Here is a 16,381-nt window from a genome sequence, read left to right on the forward strand (position 1 = left end):
CTTCAACCACAACAGTGCCGACTCTTGATTCGTACTGACTACAGGATCCTGAGATATTGATAAATAATCTTCGCAAAGATTGATTTCTTGAGAAGTCGTAAAACTAGGACCTCTATGACTGAGTGTCATTATTATTTTCGAAAGGAACTGAACTTAAGAAATATGGTGTAATTTGATTTTTTAGAACAAGCAGAAAACGAATAAAGAGTTTGAAAATTGAGATAGGTGAAAAATGGATAGAAAACTATCCTTTTCATAGGATTCAGAAAATGTCGTTGCTTGCTAAAACGGTCGGATACGGAATTTTTAATAGCATTTAATAATTTCATTTGCATACGATTTTTAAGTTTGCGTTTGGCAACGGTATTAACAACCACGTTTGGGCAAACATACGTTTAATTGCGTTGGAGTGAAACGCAGTTATTAGTCCGTCCCACGCCAAACGCAATTTATAATCACGTTTTTATAGACTCATTTTTGGAAACCGTCCAACATAGACGGTTTTATAAATAATCTAAAAAAGCGTTTCGCTTTGCATGGATTTTAAAATTTTGTTTGTTGTACATGGACTTTAAAATTCCGTGTAGCTATATATGAGAATTGTAAAAAAAAAAAATCTCATATAAACACTTCATTTGAGATTATAAAAATATGGCACTTATAGCAACCCGCACTGCGCGTTGTTTTGTTTCCATATACTACCTCCGTTTCAGAAAAAATGTTTTTTTCATTTTTTTCATTTTAGCCTAAAAATAGGTCAAATTTAGAAAATAAAAAGTAACATTTTTCCTGAAACGGAGGGAGTATATACATAACTTCGACAACAACACTAATGGTGCTCTTAGCAACCATCTTCAAATTAGCCGGGTTATTATTACCTAGTACGTGGCTGTAGTAACAAAACATAAAATAACTGTTAAATCTTAAAAATCTGGATAAGAAAATGGATAAAGGGTTTAGAGGGAGACCACCTTTAAAATGGGAGCTTGAGCTTTGAGAAGGAAGGAAATTCGTTAAAAATGGAAGCAATTCCTCATTCAGTTGTGGTTTCCCGCCATTTCTCTCGAAACTCTACTATCAATCGAAGCTTCAGCAAACAGAAAAGTGCGATTAAATCAACGAAATTTTGCTCTTCTTTGACTGGTTCTAGTGTTTCAATCGGAAACTCTTCAAAAAATCTTTTCACGGTAAACATCATACAACTAATTTCATCAATTTGAGAAAATCTTCAGCAATAAAATTTGATTTTTCTTCATCTGGGTTTACTGTTTCTGAAATTTACAGAGAGAGATATGGGGTTGGGTGAATTCAAAGAGTAGCACAACCATTAAAAGAGCAGAGCGTGGTGTTGTTAAGGCAGAAATGTTCGGGCAGCTAACAAGTGGACTTGAATCAGCATGGAACAAACTTAAAGGAGAAGGTCAGATTTTTCAAATGGATATTTGAGTTGATTTTGTGTGTTTTATCATTTGCATTTCATGTTAATAAGCTGGTTTTTTTATTATATATTTAGAGGTTTTGACTAAGGATAATATCGTCGAACCTATGCGAGAGATTAGGAGAGCTTTACTTGAAGCTGATGTAAGTATGATTGAATAACAGTATACATTTCAGTATTAATTGGGTTCCTTGAATGAGAAATGGGAGAATTTGATTTTTTTTACTTTGCTGATAGGTAAGTTTGCCAGTTGTAAGAAGGTTTGTACAAGCTGTAAGTGAACAAGCTGTTGGTGTTGGATTGATTCGCGGGGTTAAACCAGATCAACAATTAGTCAAGGTATGTTGATCAGCTTTTCCTTGGATGATATACTTGTGAGGTGATCAGCCACAGTATTTATTGTAATGCAAACTAGCGAAAAGTGTCTAATACTTAACAGTGTAATCTTGTCAACAAATTCTAGGGTGTTAAAATGAAGGCTTGCGCCTACTCCTAGTGGTTACAGCCATAGGTTTAGTCCTTGCTGATCCACGCTATATGAATACTTTTTATTTATTTTTTGCTTGAGAAGTTAGTAAAGTTTTTTTTGCTAGCTCATTTGGATGTTATTTGGCTTATGCTGGTATTACAGCTTTTAGGGTCTAATTTTTGGTTTGTGTAGATAGTACATAGTGAGCTTGTGAAACTGATGGGTGGAGAGGTATCTGAGCTGAATTTTGCGAAATCTGGGAGAACTGTGATACTATTGGCAGGTCTACAAGGTGTTGGCAAGACAACTGTTTGTGCAAAGTTATCCTATTATCTTAAGAAACAGGTTCGATCTTTATGGTGTCTGTTTTGGTTGTTAGGTACTGCTTGTTAATCTTACTAACTTGGTAGTTATGGCATTGGTTATAGGGAAAGAGTTCCATGCTGGTTGCTGCAGATGTGTACAGACCCGCTGCTATCGACCAACTTGTTATATTGGGTGAACAGGTAAATAAGATTCTCAAAATTCTTTTTCTTTAAGATAATGAGAAGAAAAGTGCAAATTTTCATACAATATTTGCATTATGGAAGGAGGAACTCGAGTTTGTTTAAAATTGACCCAGACTAAAAATTCTTCTTAACGCATTCTTATTTTCAATTTTAAGTTTATGACAGGTAGGTGTGCCTGTTTATACAGCTGGCACTGAGGTAAAGCCGTCAGAGATAGCTCGACGAGGTCTAGAAGAGGCCAAAAAGAAGAAGATGGATGTAGTTATAGTTGACACTGCTGGAAGGCTTCAGGTTCGTATATTCTGATGTCCATTCTCTGATGGAAAGTCGATCTTGAAGGCATCGTGGTACCTGACATTTCAATTGTTATTAGATAGACAAATCTATGATGGAAGAATTGAAGGAAGTGAAGCGGGCACTAAACCCCACAGAAGTACTGCTCGTGGTAGACGCTATGACAGGGCAAGAAGCAGCAGGTATGCAGAATTCTGTTTTAGGTCACGCTGGATGAACTAAATAGTGGTCGTGACTTATAAACTCATGAGGAAATCATTGCAGCCTTGGTCACAACATTCAATCTCGAGATTGGTATTACTGGTGCTATACTCACAAAGCTTGATGGTGATTCAAGAGGTGGAGCAGCTCTGAGTGTTAGAGAGGTTGATTATCAGACTAGAAGTTCCTTGCTTCACTAGTTTCTACTTTCTTTTGGTTGAAATGTACTGAAATAACTTTGCTCTGATATAGTTTAAAATGTTCAGAAAAATAAGATTTTTGGGTGGATTGGCAGGTCTCAGGAAAGCCAATAAAGCTAGTAGGGCGAGGAGAACGTATGGAAGATCTGGAACCTTTCTATCCAGATCGTATGGCTGGACGTATTTTAGGAATGGGTGATGTTCTCTCATTTGTTGAGAAGGCACAAGAAGTTGTGAGTTCCCATCATTTCTTTCAACTATCCGTTTAAGAAACACTGTTGCAGTGGTTTTTAAATGCATCATTCTCTGACCAGATGAAACAAGAAGATGCCGAGGAATTGCAAAAAAAGATTATGAGCGCAAAGTTTGACTTCAATGACTTTCTAAAGCAAACGCGTTCAGTTGCCCGGATGGGTTCTATGACGCGTGTAATGGGAATGATTCCAGGCATGGGAAAGGTATAAGTACCTAATTTCCTTATTTCATATGCATTTCTCTAATAGTTGGTTTCTCTCCTACTTCTGGTTTTACGACAAGGTACTAGTAGCTGGTTTCTCTAATAGGTTGAGAAATAGTTCTTCAACCTAGTTCGACTCCTATGGTTTAGTAGGCTGAAAGGTCCCACCATAACCTTCTTACCTTTTTATGAAACAGGTGACTCCTGCCCAAATTCGAGATGCTGAGAAGAGCTTGAAGATAATGGAATCTATGATTGAAGTCATGACACCTGGTTGGTAACTTCACTCTTGTCTCAAAGGAATACTTATAATTTGAAACCCTTAATAAACATGGCAAAGTACTTCATGACCTATAAACCTTGTGCAATTTCTTTAAAAGAAGAGGCAATTGTCAAAATTTTAATGTATTTCTAAAGACATGAACAAAAACAACTTGACGACAATTGTTAATCAGCTTGTTGTGATTTGCAGAGGAAAGAGAAAAGCCTGAATTACTAGCGGAATCCCCCGTGTTGAGGAAGAGAATAGCCAAAGATTCTGGTAAAACAGAGCAGCAGGTAAATGTCTATACTAGTTTGTTGGTTCCTTGCAACTAAAGCAATTAGTTACACAGTCTAATTATGTTCCAAAATAGAAGTTTCACTGTAAGATGTATAAAAAGAAGTATTTGTGATGCAATTTAACTTATGAAATTTGAATCTATTCAGGTAAGTCAGCTCGTTGCTCAGCTTTTCCAAATGCGTATCCGTATGAAAAATCTAATGGGAATCATGGAAGGACAAGAAGGATCCATTCCTGCACTGAGCGGCCTCGAAGAAGCACTAAAAGCTGAAACAAAGGTAACATTAAAACACATTCTATACAGAAATAAAAGACATAAGAATCATCTACAGAACTATAGATAGCAGTACGGCCCTTTCGTCATTCCTAGGAGGTAAATCCAACGAGGCATGGGTAGCTATTAGATTTCTTTTTTCGTGACTGGTTTTTAGCTTGTTGGTGAAGAAGAATGCGCCTGATGTGGAGGTTAAACACATTGAGATGTTGGAGTCTTGTGTCAGTTGTGGTTCTAAGAGATTGCCGTCCTCGGAATGTCTGAAATCTTTTAGGATATGCTGTATAACCTGTATTAAAAACAAGAATATTGACTATTCACACCGTTTAGATGGTGATATTCATTCTTGGACGATTAGCATGATTAGAATATGATTTCCTGACAAAATCCCTCTCATATGCTCTATGTGTCAGGCACCCCCTGGTACTGCAAGAAGGAAGAGTAAATCAGACTCTAGGAAACAATTTGCAGGTACATCAGACACAAGACCAAGCCCACGGGGTTTCGGATCCAAATGATAGCTAAACCATCAAAGGGTAAAACTACTAAAACACCATGATCCTAGAATGAGGAGTGCTCCTCCAGCCTGCCGCGGGATCAGGATGAATCAACATTTTTGATTGTATATCTCAGTACGTCACATGTAAGAAAGAGTGGCCCGAAATTGTTTTGTACCAGAACTTCCTCTTATAATTTGTAAGTCACGGATGAATGCTTTCAGTCTCACATGATACAGAACTTGCATTTTTATAACTCACTACAGTAATCTGTTTAAGTTTGTGCCTCCAGATCAAAACTATTTTAGTGACTTTTTCTTTTCTTTTTGACTTCTCTATTTTTTGCTTCAACCAATTATCCCCTCAACACTTGACAAAACAACAATACTACCCTCGAGTCGACCTCGGGGATATTTTCATGTACCCCCAAGGCCCAAGACAACGTAGACTTCATTCCGGGAATATGCAGTAAAGGTCACTTTCGACTTTCCAAGAGATTCCACATGTATTGGCATATCCAACGGTCCGTAAGCACTCTAAAGATTTCTTGAGATAATGTAAACACGTGTTAATCGGTGGTAACCGGCATGTGTCTATTTACATGGCTTTGACAACCCTTCCTTTTCTTCTCATTTCACCGTAACAATCTCAACAGCAAAGAAGAACAGTTCAACTTTGCAACCATTAAACCCTTTCAAGGCAGCTATCAATTTCTCTACTGTTCAAGATGTCAAACCCAGAGCCAGTGATAGGTGAAGGAGCTGCTGATGCCAAATTTCCTGAAGCTGATGTAGAAGCAGAATTGCATCCGGGCAACACTGATGGCAGTCTGCAGGAGGATTCTGTCTCTGCACAACTAACTACCTCTAAGGAAATCAAGGTAATCAAATTCAAGTTAATAATCCTATCATGATTTTGTGATTTTTTTTTATTATTTTTTATTATTGGGGTTTTTAGAAATTGATTGGATGGTGATTGATTAGGAACAAGCTGAGGTGGAGGGAAAGAAAGATGAAGGGAAGAAAGAGGATGCAATACATAAGGTGACATCTACTGTTATCATCTCCGGTGTGATTGTAGCAGTGATTGGAGCCATTTTTGCAGTGGCCAAGAAATTGAGAGAGAATTAAAGAAAGAAAATCTTCTCCTGAGTCCTGACTTTCTTATGCTTCTGTCACTTTCAATGATGTTTTTTTTTTTTAATTGGATGACTATTGTGTAGTTCTTGGGCTAGAATTTGTAATGTTTTTTTCAGTATTCGTCAGATTTCCTCAATTTTAAGTTGATTTTAATGTAACAAAAGTACGGTGAAGAACTTGATTAATTGCACACCCTGTCTCACTTGAATATCAATATCCTCTAACGAATGCATGGCCCATTCATCCAGACTCCAGATACCAGAAATATTAATAACATGATTTGACAGTCTATGTTAAAATGCAGACGAGAATAGAGAGCAATTCGGAAAATTAACCTAGCTGACTAATACATCCTTGCAGAGATTTCTCACCTAAAGCTTTAATAACCCCAGTCATTCACATGGGAGTGGGTTTCGAAAGCAGTCATTTAGCCTACAAAACTTGCGAATCAAAAAATTACAGCGACATTTTTCCCTGATGTACCAGTTGGATTAGAGTAGAACTCAGTGTAGAAAACAGTGACCAGCGGAAGTATAACCTTGCTTCTTTTCTCCAACTCAGCCTTAGTCCCCGTGGACTTGTTGCTGTCTCTATGCGCTTCCATTCAGGTACCAACCGAGAGCAGCGCATGAAGTGCCAACCGCAGCATATATTGCGTAGTTTCGGTATACCCCTGATGTAGTGGAAGAGGTTGAGCCAACACTGGGCTTAGCATCAGTTGCTGATTCTGCAGATTTGATTCCAGTACTGGATGCTAGCTGTTCTTCTGGCTTAGAACCCTGTAAAGAAATAAACATGTATCACAATTGTGTTTGAAGCTGTGGAGGGTTCTGTTTCTTTCAGAACTAGTACTCATTAGAGCATGAACTCCTCAACTCCATTTAAAGAGAAAGACCCTAGATTTCCAGTAACAACTACTAGCTCATTAAAATGTCCATTCAGCTCTGCCTGATTTAACTCATTAAAATGTCATGTGAAGAACCCAAATATGATATGCTTACCTTGTTAGCAAGCTTCTCCAACTTCTCCTTCTCAATTTTCTGAAGAGCAGAGAGAGGAAATCTTTCAATGAGACAGTGGAGACAGGAAATACAAGATTTCCGCCAAGACAATAAAGACGACCATCAAGTTTATACCTAATATATGGCAGCTTACAAACATAATGCATCCTATTGCAGATCTTTTTCATCTGTAACTTAAAACGTAGAAGAGTTTGGACCTCAGCTTGTGGGTATTACCAATGAGCTGAGTCCTGAGTGGATTATACCAAATAAGAACGTTATTTAACACCATTACTTTTTACTTGCGTATATAATCATACATATAAGAGTAGAATACTAATTTGTAGTAGGATACAATTGACGTAGAAAATGCATGACACACAAAAGCCGAAATCTCTGAACAAAGTATAATGCCTGACTTAAAAGTGGAAATCCTTACAAACATATTCTTACATGAGTCCTTAAGTAAACCAAATTCAAATAGATAAATCCTAGAGAAACCAAATTGCTAACCAATATCAGTCAACAAAAAATCATTCATAAAATAGCCACATGGTTATTCATGAGTGACCACTTGGAAACGAAGTTATATATGCTTGATCACCTATGTAACCAGAATAGAACCTTACAAGCATGTTCATCGTTGTGAGGAATATCCGTCTTGTCATGATATCAGAACCTGGCTATGAACTATTAGACAGCAGTGGATAGCCTATTCATTTGACTTGGGATTGATAAGACAATAAACCCTTAAGACAACCCTAAGCCCGAGCTATTCATATGTGTAACAAAGGTCCAAATTCCTATGATGAAAGTCATGGAAAGAATCTTTAGAGATACCACAATTATTAACAGGATTTGTTATTGTACGAATTCCATCCATTCCCAAACCGTATAAGATGCGATTTAAATTAGGTACAAAATGACCATTAGTGATTAACAGACTAAGACAAAGTTCGAAGACTAATCATAACATAACAAAACAACTCCTGATACGAAATGTAAAAGATATTTATAGCAATTATTACTAGTAAGGATTTCAGAAACACGCACAAAATCACCAAAACTCATAAATAAGAGCTGAAAGTGCCAAGAAAATAATAAACAAAAACTTTTAAAGTGGGTCGTACCCAGGAGGTTTTGCCATTTCCTTACTCAGGGATACCCGCAGGGTCACCTTTTGAAGTAAGATTCACTAGGAACCAGTAAGTGAAAGGACTAGAAGAAGTTAAAGTTACGAGGCTGGAAGAGGGTTATTAATAATCAAGAGTGTTCTTATTATGTTTGTTGTTTAACTAATGTCTGTTTTTTCCATTCCTATTTCTGCGTTATGGAACTCAATGGTCTAATGTGGAACTCTTTGTGGATAATTTGCAGAGATAAGGAGCATGGGGCTGGGTATCAGAAAACTCAGCTTACTCAATGACTATCTTTTATGCAAATGGGTATAGAGGCCTCAACTGAGAAACCAGTACTCTAGAGGATAGTGGCGAGGCAGAAGTATGGTGCTGACAAAAATGGGTTGGATGCAACTGTGTCAAGGTCGCCCTATGGCAGAAAAGTATGGAGACGAATCACCAATAGACTAGAGAAGTTTCAATAAGGATGCAGTACAAGGTGGGGAAGGAGTGCATGGTCAAATTTTGGCAAGATGGGTAGGGATCCTAGGAGAAGCTCCTCTACAGATCACTTTCCCTAATCATTTTAAAGTTTCCAGTTTTTATACGAGCGTCTTGGTTTATGAGTTTTATCAAGTCAATCCTGATGCTACTGTAGTTTGGAATCAACCATAGAAGATGAAGGACACATACAAAGACAGAAAAAGAAGCTGCTACAAAGGTATTTAGAAACAAGGGTTAATAATGAAGATGGAAGTGGGAGAAGCATGGGGTGTTTAGAGTAAAGCCTTGCTACACAATTCTTTCTAAAGGACATGGTCTTAACAGTCTTTCCTAAAGAGTTTAATGTACCACAATTCTATCTCAACTGGAGACAGCCTACAAAGGAGAGGGAGGGATATTGTGAACAACTTACAAAATGTCTCGTACACTGCAGCAAACATCAGCCAGTGGGGATGTGTAGTGAAGTCACCACTCAGGCGTTCAAAGAAATTGAAAGTGTAAGTTTTAGCATAACCAGCAATCTTCTACTGGGCAATTCCATCAAGAACACTTGGGGGAGTCCATTTTTCGGGCTATGGCATATCAGGAGAGATTGTGGGAAATTAAAGCTAAAATTAAAAAAAATTTAGAGGTAACAAATGTTCCAGAACCTAATAAGTAATAAGAGAAGATGAATAACCATTAAAAAATTACAGAAACACACCTTAATGTAAATGTTCTCAGCAGCTTTTTCTTCCTCGCTAAGAATTTTACCACCACCTGTAGAAAACCTTCTAGAAACAGATCCCCCGAACATTCTCATTGCCATTTTTCCCAATTGATGATGGTTGCTTTCACCGCACGGAGTCAGGGGGTAGGATTCCAGTGTGAAATTGGGATATTTTTGTACCCTCGTTATTATTTTAATACGAAAGGATATTTCATTTTTTAATCAAACTGTAACACAGTTTCTCATGAATAAGCTACTCTGGAGAATCAACTCTCGCCGAAGGTTTGAAAAACGGGTCACACGGTTTAGGTCACTGGCACTGTGGCTTTTGGCGTGACCGTTATAACATGTTTTGAGGAGTGCGAGTATGTTTCGAATAAAAATAACCGAGTTAATTTTAGTCCATCCTTCTCTTCTCCTCTCCTCTCTTCACTTTGTAACCATTTTTTCCAATTCCTGATCTCCAAATCTTCCCTAAATATTTTCATTGTGATCCAAATATGTTGGATTTGATCTAACATTTTCAGATCTTCTTCACAGATTTGGTTGCAAGTAGTATCTGTATATATTATTAGTATTATTAAATAAAGCATCGCTGATTCAAGTGATATTTAGGGTTTTCTATTAACCCGTTTCTATTTTATTTTCTACAGGCTTTCTTCTCTAATAGCTTATATATGCTTGTTAGATGTTTGTAAAGCAGTTTCTCAGCCTTGAAGGTGTTTCAATGGAATGGTACAATCGTTTCATATATATCAATAGGGGCGATTCATCCTGGCAGAAAGTGATTCTCCATTTTTGTGAAGATCAATGGCTACCGGAAGCAATCGTAATGATGTTGTGTGCGTATTACTCCCTTCTGGGACAATTCTATCTTAATGAAGAAGACAGTTTCTTCAAATCCTCCAAATGGCCGAATCTTAATTCAATGGTCATCCCTCAAAAATCATCAGATTTCTCTTTGAAATTCATGTTCTTATTATATATGTTGGTGTATTACAATATACAAGACATTTGTATTTTATCATGTATTTCACTTTTGATGTATCTGAGATTGTTGTATTCAATTTTATCTTATCAATGAAACGGAGGATTACCTCTTTCCTTCAAAAAAAAAAAGAATGAAAATAACCAAAAAACAACAACGTGACCTTTATAACGCGTTTTGACTGGTGTGAACATATTTTTCGCAAAAAACTCGTTTTTCGTACATTTTTCTTTAATGGTTAAATGAAAAACTAAATGAAATTCCTGTCTAATGGTTATTACGTGCGTGAAAGATTATAACGGGTCTAAAAAACGTTATTACTAAGATTATTTTTTTTAGTGTTTTTAAAAAATGTGATAAAATTCGTGACGGTGAATTATAGTCATTAAAGTTTTGTCAACAACAATTATGCAATACATGCATAAGTAATGTGAAGAACAAATCAAACGACCATCCATTCGATTAACAATAATGTTTCAAAAGAAATGTTTGCAATTTTGTCGTCAATATAACCAAGTGCATACCTTAGTTAGGTAGACTTGTCCCTTTATTTTGTCTCATCTTGAGTTCTAATAAAGTAGTGGACTTGATTTACTTGAAGATTCAAATTGATCCAATTGGGTGAGGTAATGAACAACATGTCACATCCTTTTGTTACCGTTTCTTTTTATTTTCTATTTTTTTAACGGAAATGCTATTTGGTTCCCTATTCGCCTCCCTATAATCTAAGCCTCTCATCTATATCGAGATTTGCATTCAGGTTCAGGTGGAGTTCACCATTCCCCTAATGAAAGGTTTAGATTGTAGGGAGGAGAATAGAGAGGTGGAGAATAGGGAGTTGAAAAGCACTGCCGCTTTTTTAACAAAGAAAATCATTATTGTATTATTGTTTTTTCCTTTCTCTTCTTTATGTTTCCCATTAAAAACACAAGAAGGTATACTGATGTAGTAGACGAGCATTCGATAGCTCTGCTTCTTCCGTGGAGAAATACTTTCCTTTCTCTGGGTTTTAAAATTTTCAAGTTTCAATTTTCAACTACAAGTTTAAAAGGTAATTTTAAGATTTTTATTAGAATATTCATTTAAACTAAGTATTTACTATTAAATTTATTGTTTGTTGTTTACTTATTAAAAAAATTTGATTTTTTTTCTTCATGATACCGGATGATGATCTCAATGTCGAATGTTATTTTTGGACTGTAAATTTGAACTATACAACTACCTTCTTATTTAAACATTTAAGTTATGGAGTAGTTGTCCTTTTTTATTTTTCCCATGTTGTTCAACATGTTCCCAGGATTTCACTACACCAGAATTAGTGATTAGCAACGGAGGCTGGCAGTCGCAAAACGGGGTGGCAACGGTTCAGCGTTGTTGCTAGTGGTGTGTGTAAGATTAACATTGTTGTCTTATAAGGATGTTTCAATGATTAAGTTAGAGTTTAGAATTACTACCAATGTCTGGATATAACATAGATTGTATACTTTGTATGCGAACTGTGAAGCACTAGTTCAGGTCCAAAACTCATGTTTGCGAATAGTGTTTGCGAATGGGTTTAACTGTCAAAGGTCTGGAACTGTGGTTTGTGAACAGTGTTTGCGAACAACTAGTCAAGGTCAATTCCGGAACTGTGGTTCGCGTATTGTGTTTGCGAACTCAGTGGTTAGGTTCTAAAATTGGTAAGTATGAAATTCATACTCATGAACTCAGGTTTGTTTGCGAACTAAAGTCCCTGAAACTTTAATGAAATAAGGTATGCGAACTTGTTTTGCAAACCGTGGCATTATGTTCATGAATTGGTTCTTGTATAGTACTTTGTACGACTACAAACCAAACCGAATATGTTTCAAATGGTTCATATATTTCTATTATATGAACATTTAAGAAACTCTCTTGAAACACATTTAGATTCATCTGATTATTTATCATGATTGATTACTCATCATATTTGATCTAGAAGTGTTAGATGAATATGGCTAAGCTATAAGTGTTCATGTGGCTAACTTCGGTTAACTATTATTGAGCCGACGGTTATACACGTTTAGGTACGGTTCATCCATATCTAAATATAGGTATATTTCATTTGTGTGTATCAAGCTAATACCATCTAACGGTGGAGATTGATTGCTTGGTTTCTAACCAGACTTAGCTTGAATCTTAAATCAGAAGTTCATCTAACAGTTTAGTATCAATTGATTTGTTACTAAGCTATCTTAGCTTTGATTATAAGCAACCCTGATTTGAAAGACTATATAAGGGAGAACTCTAGCAACTGGGAAATCTAATCCCGACGCTCTCGTGTGTCCTAGTTGCAAACTATAGTCGATTCTCCATTAACCTATGGTTTTCCAAAACCATTATTATGTTAACGACTTGAAGACTTCATTTGGGATTCGTGAAGCCAGATCTAACTATTTTCTCTGTAGTTGCGTATTTTGGTCTTACTTTTTCTAACCGTATTGAATTTAATCTTCTTTAATATTTTCTGGATATTTATTTCCGATAGGTAAGTGTAGTTACCTAAAATATGAGAGAGGTTAGAAGTGAGATTCTGTGGTTTCTGAAAGTGAGCTACGGGAGGTTGAGCACGAACAATCTTCGTCTATACCACGCACAGTGGTCGTCCAAAGGCTGCTTCAGTCACATGGAAGAGATTTAGGGCTGGTCTTAGGGAGGGAAGCAAATGAAGAGGGAAATGTGAAAAAATCTGTGGTCATAAATTATAGCCATTAAAATTTTGTCAACAACAATTATGCAATACATGCATTAGTAATGTGAAGAGAAAGAATAAAACGATCATCAAAACGATTAACAATAATGTTCCAAAAAAATGCGTGTGATTTTGTCATACACATAAGAAAGTGCATACCTAATTAGGTAGACTTATTCCTTCATTTGTCTCATCTTAAATTTTAATAAAGCAGTGGACTTGATTCACTCGAAGATTCAAGTTGATCCAATTGGGTAAGGTAATGAACAACATGTCACATCCTTTTGTTACTTTTTCTTTTCATTCTTATTTAACAAGTAAAACCATTATTGTAAAATCATTATTTTTCTTTTCTTTTCTTTTCTTTATGTACTGATGTAGTAGACAAGCATTCGATAACACTGCTTTTTACTTGGAGAATTCTTTCCTTTCTTTGAGTTTTGAAATTTTCAAGTTTCAACTTTCAACTTCAAGTTTAAGAGGTAATTTCAAGATTTTTTTATTAATTTTTCATTTAAACTGAGTATTTACCTGTTAAATTTACTATTTGTTGATATGTTGTTTACTTATTAGCAAATTTGATTTTTTTTTCTTCATGATACTGGATGATGATCCTGATGTCGAATGTTATTTTTGGACTGTAAAATTGAACTATACAACTACTTTCTTATTTAGACATATAAGTTATCGAGTAGTTGTCATTTTTTCTTTTGCAATATTTTCATCATCTTCTCCATGTTGTTCAACATGTTTCCAAGATTTCACTACACCAAAATTAGTGATTAGCAAGGGTGGGTGGCAGTTGCAAAGAAGGGTGGCAACGGTTTAACTTTGTTGCGAAAGTTCATGTTGCAATTTTTCGCAACGACTACATTGTCATTGCAAATTTTCGTCCCAAAAATCGCGAAATTAAATGGCCACAATAGTTGTGAACAGTTGTGAAAGTATATTTCCGGAATTTTTGCAACAGCTTATTGCAGTTGCGTATCTTTTGCAACGTCGAGTCAACTCTTGCCAAAGGTTTGAAAACCAGGTCACTAGGTTTATAGCACTCTGGCACTAGGTTTGACCTTTATAGTACGTATAGGAAAAAAAACGCATTATTTAGGAAAAAAATAGCGTGACTTTTATAACGCGTTTTAACGATCGTGAACTGTTTTGTAACACCACGAGTTTCGGATTAGGTTCAAACCCATATGGAGATCCGAACTCGAAGCATTATGGGTGGGAAAGAGACTTATGCATATATCTACTTTTATTGTTTAAGTTATTTCACCAAGCACAATGCAATTTAAAAACAATAATTCACTATTCAAACATCTTTAATTATATTTCCAACAAACAATGATATCAAATTACACGTCAAGCAATTATAAGGACGCAACGAAATCGCTAAGATACACATTTTTAACTTCCACTTTCAACTTCAGTGAAATCTGCAAGGATGTCAATTGAGGTGAGATGACAACTCAACAGAAAGCATTCTTAATCTCAAACATGCATAGCAATATCAATGAGCCAAGTAATATACAACATGGGTATGCGACATGATTTCGAGCAATCAATGATACATATATTGAACCAACAAAAATATTATTTTCAACAAATCATCTAATTCAATTGTTCAATCATGAGTTCACAATACCAATATTATTGTCAATGATTTATCCAATAACATTTCAACATATGAGTCATAGCACCAATACTGTTTTTAGCAATTCATCCAATTAGATTTCATACATGTGTTCATAACACTATTAATATTTCCTACAAATACTTCAATTCATATTTCAATGCTTGAGTTCATAAAGCCAATAAGGTTTCCACAAATCATTCAATAGATATTTCAACACACGATTCACAAATTAATATTTTTACCAACAAACCATGAGATCAAGGTACGAGAACCTTGGTTCGTACAAGCACCTATCGTTTACCGGCATGGACAGCCGCCATCGATGGTCAGGAACAAAAATTCCTATGGGAATCATACCTATGTGCTCCCGAGGATTATTACCCTTTTCATTTTCGTTATCTGGCATGCACAATCGCCATCGATGGTCAGAAAACACAAGTTCTTACATGAGCATCATTACCCATTTAACCCTTGGAGATTATTACCCGCCGTTAGCATGAAACATGTTCCATCTAACGGTAAAACATGAACTCGTTTCGAATTATTAAATCATTTTTACAAACAATACAAGCAAATCATGGCTTAGAAACATATGACAAAAAACACACGTTTCTTTTAAGCATTTAAGCAAACACATTAACTGTATAATGTTATGTTATAGGTTTCATGGTGATAACTTCATCCGATCGTCTTGAAATTTTACAAGAGCATGCTTGGATAAACCAACAACGTATCCAAAATTCACAAGAAACTAAATGTTCAAATAAAAGATATTGAACTTACAATAACATCCTAAAAACTGGGCAGATTACATGTCATTACCAAATAATTCATGATAAATTCATGAAAACCTGAAACTGACCAAATACAAAGCACGATGAAAGATATCATGAATTGATACAACTTTTGCCAAGATTACAAATCATTCTAAAATCATCAAGATTGCCTAAACACACCAAAATCATAGCAAAACGAATTTCAGAAACTATCACCCAAATTCAAACAAACATTCAACGGTGAATTTACATTAGAAAATTCTCAAATTTTAACAAGAGATACCTAATCATGTTATCAATGGAAGAATCCTGATCATTAATAAGATATGTGTATTCAAATAAATTACTGAATCATAAAAATACAAAAGCATATAAAATAAACACCAAAGAAAAATACCAAAAGAGAAAGGGTTTCACATTCTACCTCTCAGTTTCTACAAACTCCTCTTGATTTTTTTTAATCCTTCTTCTCTAAAAATCTCTAGCACCATTTCTTTATTTATTTTTCCTTAGCCTTTTGTTTTCTAACTTGTAAAATTCCTTTCCTAAACTTTTAGTTATAAAAAATTTAATAATACTAATATTAATAATGATACTAATATTTAGTATTATCTTTATTTCTTTTAATTGTCTTTTCATTTTCTATTCATTTTATTTACTTATTAAAATGAATTAGGTGACTCTATTTCCACCTTAACTTTGTAGCTTTTGTTGTCCAAACAACCTAGCTAAATTAAGGCAAATGAAACAACCTAAATAACAAACTAAGACGGGTATAACCCGGCCCAAAATACAGGGACGGATCTAAGTGAAGCTTAAGGGTGGCCCAGGCCCCCCCTGTTTTTTGTTAATCCATTAAAGTTATTACTAATTAAGATAAAAATATATTAATAATCCCC

At 35.5% G+C, this 16,381-nt stretch overlaps 2 protein-coding genes across 2 annotated transcripts; one reads left to right on the plus strand and one right to left on the minus strand.

The window, feature by feature from the left end:
- The first annotated feature begins 938 nt into the window (after window positions 1-938).
- Window positions 939-6,232, plus strand: LOC113308714 (signal recognition particle 54 kDa protein, chloroplastic-like). The gene is made up of 16 exons (XM_026557174.1): window positions 939-1,187; window positions 1,285-1,420; window positions 1,514-1,581; window positions 1,676-1,777; window positions 2,100-2,252; window positions 2,336-2,413; window positions 2,582-2,707; window positions 2,790-2,892; window positions 2,975-3,075; window positions 3,207-3,344; window positions 3,426-3,569; window positions 3,766-3,841; window positions 4,041-4,126; window positions 4,277-4,408; window positions 4,818-5,781; window positions 5,885-6,232. The coding sequence occupies exons 1-15, from the start codon at window positions 1,020-1,022 to the stop codon at window positions 4,920-4,922; spliced, it is 1,716 nt and encodes a 571-aa protein (XP_026412959.1). The 5' UTR covers window positions 939-1,019; the 3' UTR covers window positions 4,923-5,781; window positions 5,885-6,232.
- LOC113308715 (uncharacterized protein At2g27730, mitochondrial-like) lies at window positions 6,074-9,630 on the minus strand. The gene is made up of 3 exons (XM_026557175.1): window positions 9,367-9,630; window positions 7,042-7,080; window positions 6,074-6,819 (listed from the first exon to the last, which is right to left on the minus strand). Exons 1-3 carry the CDS (start codon window positions 9,469-9,471, stop codon window positions 6,631-6,633), a joined length of 333 nt encoding a protein of 110 aa, XP_026412960.1. The 5' UTR covers window positions 9,472-9,630; the 3' UTR covers window positions 6,074-6,630.
- Between the last annotated feature and the right edge of the window lie 6,751 nt (window positions 9,631-16,381).

Source organism: Papaver somniferum, chromosome 9 (genome assembly GCF_003573695.1).
Source record: "Papaver somniferum cultivar HN1 chromosome 9, ASM357369v1, whole genome shotgun sequence".
NCBI classification, from domain to species: Eukaryota; Viridiplantae; Streptophyta; class Magnoliopsida; order Ranunculales; family Papaveraceae; genus Papaver; species Papaver somniferum.

Excerpts from the sequence above, each read along its gene's own strand:
- LOC113308714 (XM_026557174.1), top strand. The coding sequence starts at position 1,020 with ATGGAAGCAATTCCTCATTCAGTTGTGGTTTCCCGCCATTTCTCTCGA. Across the intron at positions 1,188-1,284 it reads CTTCAAAAAATCTTTTCACG|AGAGAGATATGGGGTTGGGT; the intron begins GTAAACATCATA and ends TGAAATTTACAG. Across the intron at positions 3,345-3,425 it reads TTGAGAAGGCACAAGAAGTT|ATGAAACAAGAAGATGCCGA; the intron begins GTGAGTTCCCAT and ends TTCTCTGACCAG.
- LOC113308715 (XM_026557175.1), bottom strand. The coding sequence starts at position 9,471 with ATGGCAATGAGAATGTTCGGGGGATCTGTTTCTAGAAGGTTTTCTACA. Across the intron at positions 7,081-9,366 it reads CTGAGAACATTTACATTAAG|AAAATTGAGAAGGAGAAGTT; the intron begins GTGTGTTTCTGT and ends TCTGCTCTTCAG. Across the intron at positions 6,820-7,041 it reads TGGAGAAGCTTGCTAACAAG|GGTTCTAAGCCAGAAGAACA; the intron begins GTAAGCATATCA and ends ATTTCTTTACAG.